Source organism: Bombyx mori, chromosome 17 (genome assembly GCF_030269925.1).
Source record: "Bombyx mori chromosome 17, ASM3026992v2".
Classification (NCBI taxonomy): Eukaryota; Metazoa; Arthropoda; class Insecta; order Lepidoptera; family Bombycidae; genus Bombyx; species Bombyx mori.
The window spans coordinates 15151059-15170152 of NC_085123.1; the positions used below are offsets into that span (position 1 = coordinate 15151059).

General features: G+C 40.8%; 1 protein-coding gene across 1 annotated transcript; it reads right to left on the reverse strand.

The window, feature by feature from the left end:
- Window positions 1-2019: 2019 nt before the first annotated feature.
- LOC134200516 (uncharacterized) lies at window positions 2020-7112 on the reverse strand. Its single transcript, XM_062673506.1, has 7 exons — window positions 7012-7112; window positions 6158-6452; window positions 5476-5721; window positions 5004-5146; window positions 4503-4647; window positions 3568-3713; window positions 2020-2259 (listed from the first exon to the last, which is right to left on the reverse strand). Exons 1-7 carry the CDS (start codon window positions 7110-7112, stop codon window positions 2037-2039), a joined length of 1299 nt encoding a protein of 432 aa, XP_062529490.1. The 3' UTR covers window positions 2020-2036.
- Between the last annotated feature and the right edge of the window lie 11982 nt (window positions 7113-19094).

Genomic DNA, 19094 nt, shown 5'->3' on the forward strand with positions numbered 1-19094 from the left:
TATAGAATCGCACGCGCGACTCGCGGCTAATATTGCATTATACTTTATATGCAGTCCACCTAACAATAAAACCTCAAGAACAAAAACCTTTATTTTACTGAGCTATCGAACAACACTAAACAGCAGGACATACACATAACCAATCCTGTAGATCAAATGTTAATCAGTCGACGTCGCCCTAAACACGTCATTACGGATCCTACCGATCCATTAACGGTGCTTTGTACCACAAGCACCGGTCACCGTTCTCATCGAACCCGAATAGCTCGACTAGTGAATTAACCCACAGACATAACCCACTGAGTTTCTCGCCAGATCTTCTCAGTGGATCGCATTTCCGATCAGGTGTTAGATTCTGCGAAGCACTGCTCTTGATAAGGCCAGTTTTAGCAGCACTCCCGGTTAGAGCACCGTGAGCTCACCTACACGTGAATGAGAAGCTGAAATAGCCTCTCAATGCTATGCTGATAGGTAGGGGAAAAAACATACAATGAAACTGAGACTTTGAACTTAGCTCTCATTGTGGGTTTCCGTGTTTGCGTTGTTGATGTCAGTGGATTTCGGAAGCCGCTTCACCCAAAGTGGCTGTGAACTCGTTCACCGGTCTAAGAATTAAAAAAAAAAACAATGCAAGTGGATAAATTAGTATCAGAAGCTAGAAATAACAATGAATAAAATATATCGGTGTATGGTATCCTCGTCCAAGACAAAGGAAGATTCCCTTTCAATAGAAAAAAGGTGGTAAGGTGTTGGTGGAAAAGGTGAGGTTGCAGCAGCACGGGGAAGAAAAGCTAACAAATTAGTATGTAAAATTTTAGATAACGCCTTTTCCAAAGAGCAATCTGGTAATCAGAATTAATAGTTTTTTCGATTTGAATTTGAATTCTTGCTTAACTAGGCAGCGGCTCGGCTCTGTCCCTGGTACTGTCGATGTCCACGAGTGATGGTACCCACTCACCATCAGATTGGACATATGCTCGTATGCTTACAAAGAGAAAATGAAAGTTTCAATATATGGACTATCACTTTACTTAAAACTTAAAAGCCCTTGTTGAATACCGTGGTCTTTGAAATGTTCGACTGCCTTCGTCTTGTTAGTTCAAAATTTATAATTTTTCGGGTTTGTTTTTTACTACACGATGTTGTTTCTTCACCGTGGAAGTCAATCCTGAGCATTTGTGAAGTACGTATTTCATTAGAAAAATTGGTACGTGCCTGCGGGTTCGTACACCGTTGCATCGCTCGACACGAATGCACCGGCGGTCTTACCCTTTAGGCTACGACGACTTCAAAACGTAATAGTCGTGAGAGCGGTAGCTAATGAGAGTGAATAGACGTACACTGCTAAGCTACGCGCGTTTTTGTAGTGTAATCACACCCCAGTATCTAAGAGTAGCTATCGCTTTTCACTTGAGCCTCACCCAAAAGTCAAGAAGTTTGTAATGTCATTACCTACTTGAAGCTCGGCTTTTTGAAACGCCGTCTCACACTCACCAGCTATTCAGATATTGCTTACAGTGCTGTTGAAATATTTCAATGATTTATCTGACTAGGCACCGCAAAATGGTAAGTACCACCACTCTGCTTGTTTCTGCCGTGAAGCAGTAATGCATTTCGGTTCGAAGGGCGGGGCAGCCGTTGTACTTTTAAAAGTGAGACCTTAGAACGCATATCTCAAGGTGGGTGGCGGCATTTACGTTGTAGATGTCTATGGGCTCCGGTACTGTACTGTAGTTACTGTAACTACCACCAGTGTTTGGGCGATGTACGAAGAAATTTGTACAAATGAGCTGTAATATTCTTTAATTTAGTTTCAATGATAACCTATTGTCTGTACGTCAAAATATATTATTATTTTCGTGAAATTATCTTCAATATTAAGATACATTATTTAATTTTATGATAAGAATTTCTAATTACGGACATGCTATAAATAACGACGTGTTTTTGGTATAATGAAGCGGTGCGCCGTAATTAAAAACCCGTCTTTATGGTTCAAGGTCGGGTAAAAAATAAATATTTACTGAAACACTGCTTTATTTGTAATACGGTAAAACATATGATCTGTACAGCTCGACACCGAAGTCATATGTCCAAGGCAAGTAGAACCAAGGTTTCACGACCGGCGCTCGGCCCTGGGAATTGTAAAATCTGTAGTCTAAAAACTCGTACGGCTGCCATCCCATGTAAGATGCATATAAGAAATCCAGTACTGGGTGGGTGTCGAGTACTGCAAAGTAACCCACAATGTCTTTGGATCTGAAATACAAGTATATTAGGATAAATTTATAAATATAAGCTATTACATGAAACAAAAAACCTGACTGCATTCGGTGATCCACAATTGGGATCTAATTACACCACATATGTGTTTTTTTATTGCTTAGATGGGTGGACGAGCTCACAGCCCATCTGGTGTAAAGTACTGGAGCCCATAGACATCTATTATACAATGTAAATACACCACCCACCTTGAGATATAAGTTATAACGGCTGCCCCACCCTTCAAACCGAAACGCATTACTGCTTCACGGCAGAAATAGGCAGGGTGGTGGTACCTATCCGCACAGACTCATAAGAGGTTCTACCACCAACGTTATCAAAAATATCACCAAAGATATGTTCAAAAGGCTTAAGGTGAGTGTGCCAAAGAATTAGAAATGCATACCAAAGCCCAAGAAACGTTAAATTTTGGGAATCAGGTAAAACTTAGAAAAAAATGTGGTCAGAGATTCGCTTAACGATAATAGTCCACATACATAGCTATTTATCAGGAAACACCCGTGAGCCCTCTTGATTTTTGAAGTGAAACTCCTTTAGGCGCATGAGGGTAAAATTTTTACAGATGTAACGTCACGCAGGTATGCAACGGAAGTGTCGAAAAAGAAAGAGAGAGCGATCGAGACCGATTGAGGGAGAGTAAGACAGGGCGAACGTAGCATGAAGCAACTAGCCATGAAGTGAGAGTAGGGAGCAAGCAAGTGAGAAAGATCGAGAGAAAAAGTGAGACAGAATGCTCAGTTCCTACATACTTTAAAACATACGTATAAAGTATTTTATTTTTAATACAGCGCCATCTGTGAGATGCTATACCACTTCTACTAGTTTCATAATTTGTTTGTATTAGTGTACCCTAAAATATTTCACCGTCTACGTTTACTTGTCATTCTTATTTTGGATTGCGGGTCATTGGGAAACTGTACGGGTTAGTAAGGAACATCGATGAGGTCCGGTCACCGTCCTCGTCGAACCCGTCGTTTGCGACGAAGGGCTCAACGAGCGAATTAACCCATAGACACAGCCCACAGATTTTCTCGCCGGATCTTCTCAGTGGGTCGTGTTTCCGATCCGGTGGTAGATTCTGCGAAGCACTGCTCTTGCTAGGGTCAGTGTTAGCAACAATCCGGTTTGAGTCCCGTGAGCTCACCTACACACGTTAGGGTGAAGCTGAAATTGCCTCTCAAGGCTATCAGCATAGGTAGAGAAAAAAAAGATGCTGTGTTCGCGTCACTTTCTATGAGCTCGCCTGCTCGTTCCACTGCGTTTCTTCGAATGTGAATAGCGTACCTGAGTTTCATGGCAATAGCGCAAAGCCCGAGAAGGCCGTTATATCTCCATCCATAGCCCTCCAATTCGCGATGCCACGCGGCACCTGATTCTATTCCACATTTGGCCCAGTACGCTTGGACGCAGATATACCAGCTCCAATCAGTCTGAAATAAGGATTTTGGAGTATTTTTATTTATTTTTTATTGCTTAGATGGATGGACGAGCTGACAGCCCACCTGCTGTTAAGTGATTACTGGAGTCCATAGACATCCACAACGTTAATGCGCCAAATGATATAAGTTCTAAGATCTTGAGTATAGTTACAACGGCTGCCCCACCCTTCAAACCGAAACGCATTACTGCTTCACGGTAGAAACAGGCAGGGTGGTGGTACCCACCCGCGCGGCCTCACAAGAGGTCCTACCACCAGTAATTACGCAAATTATAATTTTACGGATTTCATTTTTATTACACGATGTCATTCCTTCACCGTGGAAGTCAATCGTGAACAATTGTTAAGTACGTATTTCATTAGAAAAATTGGTACCCGCCTGAGATTTGAACACCGGTGCATCACTCAACACAAATACACCGGACGTCTTATTCGTTAGGCCACCGCGACAGCGTTGTAAAAATTGTAAAAATTAAGCGTCTGGCCTAGATGCTCTCAGCATTAAGCTAGCATTGAGCTAGCAGCTCATCTGCCAATTTACGTCGATAGACATTTTTCAGACTTAGGCAAGTAGGCCTATATCCATTACACAAATAATATTTGTGTTTTCTTGTCAGTTTCGTAACAAAAGTTGGAGGCCAAAACCCACTTCGGGGTCATAGCACCAGCGTAGCAGTAGTGGTGGTATTGTGGTCTCTAACAAAACAAACTATATGAACCTATGGACAAACCATTTTTAAAAAGATTCGTAGGTTTATTAGCGTTATAAACTGAAACTTACTTTCGGACAAATGGGCCAATGTCGTCTAGTTCGGATGACATACTTGAACCAAGGCATCGGCACACGTCTCCAAGCTTTCATATATTGAAAGCCGACAATGAAGGCGAGCTCGCGAAACTTAGGAGTCGGGGATGAATATTCGAACCTATTTAATAAATATTCGTAAATAATTATAAGTTTTCAATGACACAAATGTCGCATTTAATTTCTCTTAAGATTTTGGACAGGATATAGATTGTTGAGCCTCCTTCTAAGTCTGAAGGAATAGATTGTCAGTATGGGAGTTGAACGTCACAAAAAGTAAGTGCTTGTACTAAAAGCGTTCGGTGGCCATTGAGGCTCCAACTTAATAAGACCAAGGATGTAAGATGCCTAGCTAGCGGTCAGTCAGGCGATTAGCTTCCCAGTTGCTATCCCGAAGACTGATTTTGCTAAAATGAAACACGTCGAGCACTATAGGTATGTCATTAATTTTTGAGTGTTTTAAGGTATAGTTCTTACCATCCAGAACTAGCTCTGTCACATATAACTGCATGTCCTAGAGTCCACATACTGCCGTAGAAACGGTAAGTGGCTGCCCAAACGGCTAAATCGTACACGATCGCAAACGGATGAGTAACGTTGACCATATTTGGACGCATGTACTGAAAAAAATTGTCATTTCATGTATGCGGAAGAAACTGGAAACAAGTTTCTTACAGAGCTATTGAAAGCTGCCTTTAGTGATATAAAATAATGATCCTCATTTATCACTTACTGTCATCAAACCGTACTGTCATTTTACTATCTGTCTCAACCTAGTCGACAGCCTTTTTATCCTGATCAATTAATAAAAAGATTGTTGAGTAGAAGGGCGGCTGTCAGATTGGCGTAACTGATGTAAGCTTATAACCCAAATAAATGGACAACTGGGATGGATCATTCATTGGTTTTCCTTATGAAGAGGAGGATAATAAGTACAAAATTCACTCACTCTTGGATGATAGTGGATCCTAGCTGGAGTCATATACATTGAACTATTGTAAACGTTCTCGTCGACGTCGTACCAGGCCCCCAGTATATTCTCCAGGCTTTTTTCGTGTCGGTGGTCTTTGAGGACCAGTTCGGTGGCCGTGGCACTTGTGAGGATGTGTCTTGTGGTTATGACTGCACAGCCAGCAAGCGGCGTTAGTCTTTTGTAGACTGTCGTACAATAGCATCCTACGGTCCAGGGACGCTCCTATAAATAGCATTTTGGAAACTATCTTCAAAGATCTCATAAAGATACGGTTTTTTTATTGCTTAGATGGGTGAAAGAGCTCACAATTCACCTGGTGTTAAGTGGTTAGTGGAGCCCATAGACATCTACAACGGAAATGCGCCACCCACCTTGAGATATACGTTCTAAGGTCTCAGATATAGTTTCAGATTACAGCGGCTGCCCTACCGAACCATAAAACCGAAATGCATTACTGCTGTACGGCAGAAATAGACAGGGTGGTGGTACGTAACTACGCAAATTATAATTTTGCGGGTTTGATTTTTATTACACGATGTTATTCCTTCACCGTGAAAGTCAATCGCGAACATTTACCACGACCATTTAAACATTGCATCCCACACACGTCAAAATGTCTAAAGGGCTCTTTTGCTGTGTAAAATAAAAGCGAACATACCAAAACTTTCTTTCCAAACCAATTATAGCTCTTTATGAATCTGTAATACGCTTTATAGTGTGGTGAGAATCGATAGGGTCTTTCTTCTTCCTTGTAGAAGGTGTGGGAATGGGCTACAAATGGAGGTTCCTCGTATCTATAGTCTGGACTCTCATATGGCTCTGGCACCTGGTAGGTCGTGCCGTTGATATATCTAGATTTCGCTGGTGAAGCTCCATATGGGTAGTGCTCTGCTTCTATTGGCGGCAAATCTGAGCCTAACACCATCTCGTGGCTTACTACCAATATTAATAATCTGTAAACGAGAAAGAACGTACTTAAAAAAATGTTTTCTTTCCATGTAATTTAACTAAACTGTAAGTTATTTTTAAGCAATTAACTCAGGGAAATTAAATAATAACTTAAATCCCAAGCTCTAAAAATATTTTAAACGACTGCTTTGAAAGTTCTAAAAAAAAGACGTAAGAATGTGAAATTAAATTGAACAAGAATACAGAAGTACCTCAATAAGTGCAACATCGTTCTAACTGATTCGTAAATTGGAAATGTGAAAATCAATTTATAACATTTTGTATTGTGCATCTGGTCTGAAGGTTGACAAGTTAAAAAAATTCCAGGGATTTGCCCTTTTTTTTTATAAAACTTTAAAGATCTATTTGGGGTGTGGCGATGCAAGATGGCTTCTGATCGACGCTCACGGTGTGTCTCCTGAAACGAGGTTCTTTAGGATTTTACCGGGGACAAAATCCACCAAGGCCGTTCTGTTAAGCCGGTGCGGTTGGGCTCGATGGGGCTTAGTTGGTAGTCGGTTCTATGGGGTGGGCCTTGTGTGGTCTGCAAGCTGCCTCGCGTGCCTTCTCAAGGCGTAGACCCTTAGGAGGAATTGGAAGACGAGCTGGATCTCGGATTTACTTTTGTCTCTGTGTTCTTCTTTATAGCCACCGGAGTCCAACATAATTCGGGCTGTTACCGCCCTTGACCGGGTACAAGTAAACGAATACCCCAGCGCTAAAAAAATGGTTCAGAAAGGACGTACCGAGACGGCCGACGTTTCAGAGCCTTCGATTCGCCTCGAAGGCTCCGTCGGCTGGGCGTCCTTGGGGTGAGCCGCGCCGTCTGGTTGTAGTGTTGACCGCGGTAGCCCCCCTACCTCATCCGGGTTCCGACCTCGGAGGGGATCGGACGTCAGGTGTAAGAGTGCAGGGGAGTCGTTTAGTGGGTGGGCCCTAAAATCCTTGGGCCCGCTGTCTGCTCACAACACCATGCAGATCGTTGAGTCTCACATACCCCGCGCGCCCCTTTTGCGCGGGGACCTCGTAGGAGGTTCGGCCCTCTACCCGAAAAAAAAAAAGGTAAAGTAACTTCTTAAAAAGAGAAATAGTTCTCCATTTCACTGGCAACCCTCGTTGATGCTTATTTGTTTTCGTACAAACAGGAAAATCACTTTTTTGTTTGATTGTTTAAAAATGCATCGAGGAATGTACCTCATCGCTTATTTATGTCGCAGGTATCCTTTTTAATTGATAGGGAAATGACGTCACTCGCACAGTACTCTCGTCCAGCCTATATTTCCTGTGACGTTTAGCGCCCCATTTCAAGACCTTTGCCTTCTGTAGCGCGATCAGTCATCTTGACTAACTTTGTTTTTGTTGTATTGGAGTATTACTAGCAGACTTTAACGCGTTGCGCGATATTACTACGACGAATGAGTCTCTTAAATTGTTTTTTTTTACATACGATAAAACGGTAAATTTAGAGCTCGCACTAATAGATTAAGATAGCCTCCATCTCTATCTATATGTCTCAAGACCTTTATGTTGAGGTTCATATCTTTAAGCTCTTGTTGGAATAATTATGGCAACATGAAATATTTATTAGTTATTCTATTAAAAGCGTGGCAATACTGTCTGTTTTTTGTATACTTATGTTAATTTGTCTTATGGTTGAACTAACACTCTCTAATGCGTTGTCTGTAGGATATAATAAAACGGCAATTAATCTTTAAAATAAAGAGAGCACTTTTATTTTTATTGGTTAGGTTTGTGGACGAGCTCACAGCCCACCTGGTGTTAAATGGTTACTGGAGCCCATAGACACCTACAACGTAAATGCGCCACCCACCTTGAGATATAAGTTCTAAGGTCTCAGTATAGTTACAACGGCTGCCCCACCCTTCAAACCGAAACGCATTACTGCTTCACGGCAGAAATAGGCAGGGTAGTGGTACCTACCCGTGCGGAATCACAAGAGGTTCTACCACCAGCAGAGGTTCTGCCACCAGTAAAATGATTACCGGATTAAAATTTTTCGCATTCTTGAAATTGGACTGCATAATTGCTTCACGAGATAAAGGTAGGTAGATTCCCAATATCCTCCCCCTACCCCTGACCCCTTGCCTATTTATTTATTAAAATTTCATATTCTTTTCCACACGATGTTATTATTTCATCATGGAAGTATTTCTTAGAAAAAAAATGTCGGCCGGATTTGAATACTGAAATAGTCTGATCCCTAAATCCGAATACCTCATAATGCCTTGAGGCCACGAAAACTTATAATACTCTAATCTGATAGCGTAGCTTTGAGTGTAAATAGAAAAAAAAATATATATCAAACATTTTAGACCACTGCAGCAGACACGACAAATAAGTGTAAAAGCTACAATCAGATGAATCTTAAGATTGAATTAATTTAAAATTTGACAAGCCCTTAATACGATTCCCTCGCCAACCGTCTAGTTTATAAGTGGTGTGAATTATTGGCGGCGTAGACGACAAGCACGGAGCAAGTTTGAGGAGACAGTAACTTACTGAGGTCTTTACACGTAGACATACCGTTGTTTAGATTAGGCAGCCTGCTAGCAAAGGTTTGACGCGAAAACAATCCGGTTTTCGCCGAGATTTTCGGTCGATCGGTTAACTAGAAAACCGATACTCTGTATTTACTTGGTATTAGAATAGGAGTGCTTTTTTCTATTTTATGTTTTATTGTATTAGCGTAGATCAGTAAGCAATGAGCAAGTTCAATCTACATAGTATCGAGCTTTAGCGGTCACTTTAAACTTTTTAGATGATGCGACGTGAATGAGGGACGGAGGGACTTCGGTTCCCTCTGTATTTTGTACCGTATGTTCCATGGGGAGTGCTCTGAGGAATTGTTCGAGATGATACCGGGATCTCGTTTTTACCATCGCACCGCCCGCCACCGGAGTACAGTTCACCCATACTACCTGGTGCCACTGCGGTCATCCACAGTGCGTTTCCAGAGATCTTTTTTGCCACGTACCATCCGGCTATGGAATGAGCTCCCCTCCACGGTGTTTCCCGAGCACTATGACATGTCCTTCTTCAAACGAGGCTTGTGGAGAGTATTAAGCGGTAGGCAGCGGCTTGGCTCTGCCCCTGGCATTGCTGAAGTCTATGGGCGACGGTAACCACTCACCATCAGGTGGGCCGTATGCTCGTCTGCCTACAAGGGCAATAAAAAAATAAATAAAAAGAATACTTTCGTTAAATACAACGTTACTTGTTTAACGTAAGCTCCGTGTGTACGTTTCTTCTGCAAGACTACATATGCATCTGTGTTACACTAAAACGCACCTCACAGCGCTACCTTTAAAGGCCTTCGAACAGGTCGTATCGTTTAATTAAAATTTGTATTTTCACGAAATCGCTCCGTAGTTAGGCGACTTCACTTGAGGGAGTTTGGGATGTGAAATATACTTCATCTCTCTTATTGCAGGTCGAAGAACCTTTAGTGTATTACGGCCTTTGGTTAAGGTTGTTTAGACGTGCTTACAATAGAGATAGAATTACTCTAATGGAACCTCAAGTGTTTGAGTCAAAATACAAAAAATTAGTGCCAAGGAAAAGTTTCATTGACATCGTCATCTCAAATTGTGAATTTAGGTAATCCATTAGAAACCCGGTTATGTTTGAATATATTTTGCGTATTTTCGGCTGGTTATTGACGTGACAACGTCTTATAATTCGACGGAGCCGGCTGCACGCACGAAAAAACATGACTCATGCGGCGTTACCTCACTCTGAGGCGTTCCATTTAAGGCTTGAAGTGCAAGCGAGAGCGCGCAACGAGCAACAAAGAGGCACAATCGGCCTCCGCGTTCGGCAGCGTTCGACATCTGTCTCTCTCCTACTTGAGTGAGCGATGCATCCGCGTAGACAGCTGCTATACAATAATACATTTACATGTTTTCGTCAAGTATGAAGTTCAGTGAAAAGTGAATGTGGTGTCAATTGTCCATACAAAATATCTATCAGACAAATAAAATTAAAATTTTCTTTTGAAAAATGAAACCATTCCATCACTATTTTCTTATGACGTTATCACGTTCAACTATCGTCAGTAAACCGACTTTACAGACAACCGATTTTTTTTTTGGTAAGTGAACATTCTATTTCTAAGCTTATGTTTGACGTTAACTCTATGGTTAACGAGAACTGAGTTCTAATGAAACTAAAACACACATAATCAAGTAAAACTATATTGAAGGGCGGATCCAGCTTTGGCGCCAGGAGGGGGTCATATAGTCGTGGGCAAGTTAAGAACTTATAATTTAATTTTGATAACAATAGATTATAAATAAATCATGATGTTCTTCAATTAGTCCAAGTTAGTTCAAGTCCTGGAACTAGCTCAGGGGGGGTCATGGGGGTCATGACTCCCCTCCCCCTGGATCCACCGTTGACTATATTAAGCGAAATAAAATATCAAAACATATATATAACACGTTTAATATACAAGTTAAGTGGAAGCCCGCCGGATATTGCACGCTTTAATTAAAGACTGCGGTTTGCTCGCAATTAATTTAATGATCACCTTTTCATTATAAGTTTTATTTATTAGTCGGTAGGGTTGACATTGGAGATGTAGCCACGTTGCTTTTGAAGTGTGTATGTACAGTTTTTTTTATTGGTTATATAGGTGGACGAGCTCACAGTCCACCTGGTGTTAAGTGGTTACTGGAGCCCATAGACATCTACAACGTAAATGCGCCACTTACCTTGAGATATAAGTTCTTAGGTCTCAGTATAGTTACAACGGCTGCCCCAACCTTCAAGCCGGCCTCTTGTGAGTCCGCACGAGTAGGTACCACCACCCCGCCTATTTCTGCCGTGAAGCAGTAATGCGTTTCAGTTTAAAGGTTCGGTTACGTTTTCTTACTGCTCAGTCGTAATTTTTTTTTTCTATACTTGCTTTTTAAAACACCACACCATTCTACTCTGGATTTCGTCAGCTTTTAACGGCGATGGATGCTGTTTTCCCGTGACGGTTACTGTTTACCAAGACGTCCGAGAGAATAAATAGTCACGTAACCGGGCACTCTCACTCAAGCCGGGCAGCACTTACCTCAGGATATCCTGATTCCGGATCTCTCTAACGAAAACCTGCCTCGGCATCATGAAGGATTTATCGACGGAACTTACCTTTGTATTGTAGTGAGAGATTTTAAAGAAAATACGTACTCAACAAATGTTCACGATTGACTTCCACGGTGAAGGAACAACGTCGTGTGATAAAAATCAAACCCGCAAAAATTTTAATTTGCGTAATTAGTGGTGGCAGGACCTCTTGTGAGTCCGCGCGGGTAGGTACCACCACCCTGCCTATTTTCTGCCGTGAAGCAGTAATGCGTTTCGGGAAGGTGGAGCAACCGTTGTACTGTAAAAACTAAGACTTTAGAACTTATATCTCAAGGTGGGTGGCGCATTTACGTTGTAGATGTCTATGGGCTCCAGCAACCACTTAACACCAGGTGGGCTGTAAGCTCGTTCATCCAACTAAGCAATAAAAAAAAGAGGTATTTGCGGAATTTAAAAAGAAATGTAATGCTTTTTGTAAAACGCCTCATACCGTATTCGCTGAGATTTGACTTCGCTTAAACAGGAATGCTTTCGTTGAGGTGTTTTGTCGGTAAGCATCCCCGACTACACCGTGTTACGCAAATTGAAACGATTCCAGTGCCTACCTCGAATTTGAATAGGAAAAAACAAAACACGTTCCATATTCATTTAGGGGTTCCATATATTACTTTATTTACGTGGTAATGAATAGAAAGCGTGTTTTTTTTGGTTTTTGTTTTTTCGAACCTTACTTATGAATGTAGAGCGCGTTAGATTAAGGGTAAATAATAATAATAAAGCCATTTAATCCAATTATCACTCTCGATTTATAACACAATGATTGTTAGTAAGTTGTAGTTTAAAATTACATACTTATAATTAATTATTTAATATTAGTACTATTTATGAGATTTGGACCCCTATTTGGGTAAAGGCCTCCTCCATCCTTTTCCATGACTCCTTGTCCTTGCCTGATTTTATCCAGTCGTTTCCTGCGACGTATGTCATCAGCCCATCGTCTTAATTGTCGACCATCATTCCTTTTCCCCATTGGTCCTTTCCATCGTGTGGCTTCAATGTTTCATCTTTTGTCTGGGTATCGTGAGATGTGTCCGGCCCATTTACACTTAAGTGAGATTAAGGGTAAATATTTTAGCCTAAATACCACCGTCTCGAGACGTGAGCTGGAATTTTCAGTTATACACACTGATACAATTGGTTTGTTGGATATCTTGTTAGCCTTCGGATGTAAGTACAGCCTTTCCTTTTTCTGACGCGAAGCAGCAAAGCTTTCTAGTTTCTAGGGTGGGGCAGCCAGCAATGCTGACTTAGGTCTCGCCTCTCAAGAAGAGACTCTAGTGAAAGTCACGTTATGATGGAAAAAAAAACCACATCAACAATGATGATAATTCAAGTTGAAATAAATTGAATTATCACTGGTGGTAGGACCTCTTGGGAGTCTGCACTGGTAGGTACCACCACCCCGCCTATTTCCGCCGTGAAGCAGTAATGCGTTTCGGTTCGAAGGGTGGGGTAGCCGTTGTAACTATACTGAGACGTTAGTGCTTATATCTCGAGGTGGGTGGCGCATTTACGTTATAGACGTCTATGTGCTCCAGTAACCGCTTAGCACCAGGTGGGCTGTGAGCTCGTCCATCCAACTAAGCAATAAAAAAAGAGGTATTTGCGGAATTTAAAAAGACATGTAATGCTTTTTGTAAAACGCCTCATACCGTATTCACTGAGATTTGACTTCGCTTAAACAGGAATGCTTTCGTTGAGGTGTTTTCGCAAGAAGAGACTATAGTGGAAGTCACGTTATGTTTTTTTTTTATTGCTTAGATGGGTGGACGAGCTCACAGCCCACCTGGTGTTAAGTGGTACTGGAGCCCATATACATCTACAACGTAAATGCGCCACCCAACTGGAGATATAAGCTCTAAGATCTCAGTATAGTTACAACGGCTGCCCCACCCCTCAGACCGAAACGCATTATCCTTTAGGCCACGACGACTTAAAAACCACATCAACAATGATGAGGATTCAAGTTGAAATAAATTTGATTCGAATTTGAATGAGTATTGAGTACAGGATAGCGAGAAACGTCGTTTGAAAATCCGAGACTGTTTCCAATCGCGCTGGTCAGTGCTATTGTTCCCACAGCGGTGCTAACAAGACATCTTGTTGTAAAAACAAATGCGAAACAGTACGATAGAGAACGTTGCATGTTTTTATTGGCGTAAATCTGCCTATTGGAATTCATGGATACGTAAGCTCTAATTTATCATTATTATAGATAGTCTAGTCCAGTCATGGTCTATCTGGTGTTAAGTGGCTACCGTCGCCGATCTACCGTCGTACTAGATCGAAGTCAAGGTTGTTCGAGATGATAATATCATCTCGTTTTTACCATCGCACCGCCCGCCACCGGAGTAGAGTTCATCGATACTGGAGCCACTGCGGTCATCTACAGTGCGTTTCCAGAGGTCTTTTTTGCCACGTACCATCCGGCTTTGGAATGAGCTCCCCTCTACGGTGTTTCCCGAGCGCTATGACATGTCCTTCTTCAAACGAGGCTTGTGGAGAGTATTAAGCGGTAGGCAGTGGCTTGACTCTGCCCCTGGCATTGCTGAAGTCCATGGGTGACGGTAACCACTAACCATTAGGTGGGCCGTATGCTCGTCTGCCTACAAGAGCAATAAAAAAAAGCATAGCCTAGCATGCCTATTTCTTCAAACAGTCATGCGTTCTGGTAAAAAGGGTGGGGCATTATTCATACGACACAATTAGAATTTTCGCGACCCGCCGCAATATTTGTGACCGCTTTGAAGCTCTGACATCTACGCCCTTTGATGAACACTTAACGTTGTCCGTTCGTCCAGTAGTAAAACGAACCATCGCATCTCGATAGCGTTAATGCATATCCTCTGATAAACAGACAGCTTGACTACAATCCTCTGACGTAAGCTTTGGATGGTGGATAAATTGTTAATCAATGCGGCAAAGGTCAAATCTATTTCCGTGCCTTTATCCCGGGGACTAGTAAATCAATTAGACCCAGGTCGTATAGAGGGTATTATCCTGCTGGTCTTGTAACTAGGATTAAAGCGACCGTTTCGGAAAGCTCTATTTAGGTACATAGTTAATAATGAGGGTAGACGACAATAATAACGTAATATGTACGATAGCACGCTAACAACGTTCTAATTATTAAAATAATTAATTTTCCAACGTTTGTAAAAAGTCATAAAACGTAAAATATTATAAAGAAACGAAGATTAAACCTTAAAATAGTTTTAATTGTTTCTAAAACTCAGGAGTACCTACCGAAGGAAAACAATTTATTGGTCAATTTAACATAGAAATAAAATAAATTAAAATTAACTTTTTTGTAATGCATTGCGAAAGATAAAATTCTGGATACGTTCTGGAAAAATAAATCACGCACGGTCATCAGGACCCAAATTAGGATTCACTGTGTTATATGGGTACCAGAGACGGACTAATAGATACTTATATAAGTTTAAATATATACAATATATGAATAGATAATGAAAACCCAGACAAAGAGCAAACAAACTTGTTCATCACACGAATGTTTGTCCGATGTGGGAATCGAACCCACGACCCTTGGCGCTACAGTCAGGGGCGCTAATTACCACACCACTGAGTCAATCTTAATATGAATTATCAAACAGTTAAATTAGAATTGTGAATTTAAAACAGGAAATCTCCCTATAATTACTAGCATTCTAAACACAAGAAAATTGATATAAGCTTCGCCATTATCGCACACGTGCCGTAATGGTCGAGCGAGCGGAAATGAAAGCTGTACTTCTTGTGGAGCTTTTAATGAAAACCGAGAAAGCACTGCAGAGAAGGGCTTTTATGAATGTTTGCTTAAATGTTTTTTTATTTGGATTTATTTTTAATGCATTTAATGGATTGATGTGTGCACGATATCCTGTGTTGGTTACTAATGCCCATGAATGTGTTTAGCCCATGGACATCAATATGTGAATGCTGCGTTCAACATGTCTCAGCATGAGGTCGATGTCTCGTTTATACTATCTAGTACAATATATAGTGCATGAAAGAATGACCAAGACTTAAAAAATGAATGTTTGTTTTACGTGTTTTATTAAAATATCAAAATGAACATATTTGGTTCCATATATGTATTTTAGGTCAACGCTAACCTTGAGATTACTATTTTTGCTGCCCTTGTAAGTAAACGAGTATACGGCTCGCCTGATGGTGAGTGGTAACCGTCATACAGGTCAATAATGCCAGGGGTACGTACAACAGTCAAGCCGCTGCCTGCCACTCTAGGTTTTACTGCTTTTATTTGTTTTACTATCATTCATTTTCTCTATATTAGGTAGGTAGATGTAGTCAGAGGATTTTTTTGCAAAGCCACAGACTTAACGACCCATAAAAGCCATTTCGCATAGTCAAATCGCAGGCGCTTATGTTAAAGCCCTCCAAAAATATCCAGGTTTTTTAAAAACTTGAAACGGTTTTCCGAACTCTACCAAGGTAATACGGACGGCGGGCGCATTTCTCTCGAAATAATTACTTTCAAAATTTCCCTTTAGAAAATTTCACTCAGTTAAAAGCGTTTTCAGATACCATTCGCTGGAGGCGTGCCACCGACACCCACATATGCTGAGAGCCTGTGGTTAGAAAAGAATGAATTCATTTATGTGTGTGTGTGTAAGTGATTACCTGATTTAAATATTTTGAAAAACACGCTCGCACAATAATTTTTTCCAAAAGTAAATTGAGTGACAAAAACAATAATCCTTGGCATCTTTATAGAAACTTTTCCAGAGAATTCTGCGCTAAAACCCTGATGAATATTTCGCAATTAAATTTTTAGGGGCTTCAAGCACTTACGTATTTACGATTAGTATTAGATAATATTGTTATGTAATTTAGAAACTAAAATAAAATACGCTTAAATACCAAACAGAACTAACAATTAATGACATATTTTTTAACGTTGTTTAGTATGAGTTTTTTCACGTTGCCGATATCGTTAAAGTTAACTCAAATTTGTATGCAGTTGGAACAGCGCCCCTAGCGGCAAACGTAGGTAAACGTTCGAACAACGAGTTAACGTTTACGCTATCGAGAACGTTAAAAACTTGCACCAAGCAAACTCTTGAGACTGGTCAGGATATTGTAGCCAAGTTGTAAAATTATTAAATTGTTACCGGACCCCGATGCGTGTACAAATTTTCTAGTTAATTAATTAATCGGACGTCTTCAAATCGGTAATGGCGTTCGTAGCTTCCATTACACACAACTACATAACGCACCTTTAGAATTTAAGTGGCTTAACTACAAATTATAAGAAAAGTATTCTTTCAGTTTACAAAATTTAATTCAAATTTTAGTTTAGGAAAAGACAAAGTATACTTTTCGTGGCTTTTAAATCAAGCGCATACTTTAAGCTTTAAGGTGTGCGCTTTAAGGCTTAATGTATTGAAATCGAAACTGAAAAGTTACAAATCTTTCGTTCTTTTTTCCGTTTATTAAAAAACGAGAATTTTGGATTAAGCCACTTCAGTTCTAAAGGTGTGATATATGCATGTAGTATATACTAATATAATCAAAGCGCATCAAAAATGGGTGGCATTCAGGGTTTGAGCCAAAGATGCTTTAATCTATATGTCGCAATCGACACGTGATTGCTGCAGCCAATACGAGATATGGGACGCAAACGCCGTCTGTCGGCGCTCGATGGGTCAACTATTCACCGGCCGAGCGGAGCGACGTGCCGGTAGCTGCGTAATATCGGGCAATTTTGGTAAATAAGAACAATCTGGTGAGTCGTATTATTTTTATTTGGATTCGGGTGCCGAATGCTCTCTTGTCAAGAAATCTATTAGTAGTAGCTTCATAACTCAGCAATTTTATACGATGGTTCTCATAAAAGGTGTTCGACTTTCCGAGGGATGATTATGAAAATAAACTTGGATTAGAAAAACTCGTATATTCAAATAAAAAATCAATAATCTACGGATACAGTGTCACTTATGACAAGGGTGTCATGACAACGGATTTGCGTATTACAGCGCTCTCTAGTGACGGTTTTAGGAGTTGGAAAAAACAGGGTGAACATTCCGCCCACCATGAACTACAAAAGTTCATAGCCAACAATGAGGCCATCAAATTTTACATGTACAATTAACATCTCCATGAAATCGTAACATCTTAACCTAATAGTAATCAATAAAGAACTGCTCAACATGAACTAAATATAAACTTACACATTAAAGAAACCATAATAACGACAAAGTTCAGTCAAGGGTTGCTTTTAAACAGTTCGTACTTACTTACAACTAAACAATAACAAAATACTTAATAGCTGATGCATCCAAAGATACATTTAAGTTACATACATTGCATGAAATATCTACAGTTATTCAGGTAAGTAATGTTAAAAAGCGATAGGCAAAATGCAAAGTTTGGAGACAGGTCTTACAATTTTAGATTTCTTACATTTGATAGTACCCTTGTGACATTATCTGGATCAGTGTGCTTCTCTTCTATCAAACCGAATAACCATTTTGAAGGAGGGAGACCATCTTCCTTAACAAGAACAACGTCACCTAATTGGGGTTCTGGTGTAGTTTTAGTCCACTTATATCTCTGATTTAGAGTCGTGAGGTACTCGGCAGACTACTTACGCCAGAACTGTTAAGTCATTTTTTTGTATTATTTATTTGCTCAATATCTTTAGAAAATGCCTGAGTCTGACAAACCTTAATTCCTATCTTTAATGCATGATCTAATTCGGAAGCCGTCAAGTAATAAGGATATCGCTTTGACCTTAATTTATTAATAAATCGAATGCAAAACGCGACCACTCCAACCGTTTTTTTGATAAAAATGAATACTTCGTCCATGTCTGGAGATCTGACCTAGCCACTTCGGAAATAGTTAGGTGATGAGACTTCAACGGCTTGGCTTCTAAATCAGTCGATATGTTTACCGTTGGCGATACATACGTGGATTCTCTTAAAAACGCAGGGCCATGGAACCAGAGTTCACAGTGGATAAATTCTTGTGGAGCCAGCCCTCGGGATGCACAGTCGGCTGGATTCTGGCATGACTCCACATGCGACCATTGGTCGTTGTTTAAAACTGTCAGGATTTCAGTCACTCGATTTACGACGAAGGTCTTCCATCGATTTGGCTGTCCCTTCAGCCAAGCCAGAGTGATGGTGGGTTCAGTCCAAGCGTGTATCTGCGATGCAGGAATAGGTAGAATGCCCGAGACCTCAGACAAGAGCCTTGCAACCAACACTGCTCCGCAAAGCTCCAGGCGAGGAATGGATATTTGCTTGATAGGAGATACCTTAGTACGAGCCGCAAATAGACTTACTCTAACGTTGCCATAATGATCAGTCGCGCGAAGGTAGACTACCACTGAGTATGCGTCATTGGATGCGTCGGAAAACCCGTGCAGCTCAAGGTAAGTTGTATCCTTGCTCTTATTGACCCACCTGGGCACCGTGACTTGGTTGAGAGCAGGTAAGTTGTCGTGAAACGAAATTCACTCA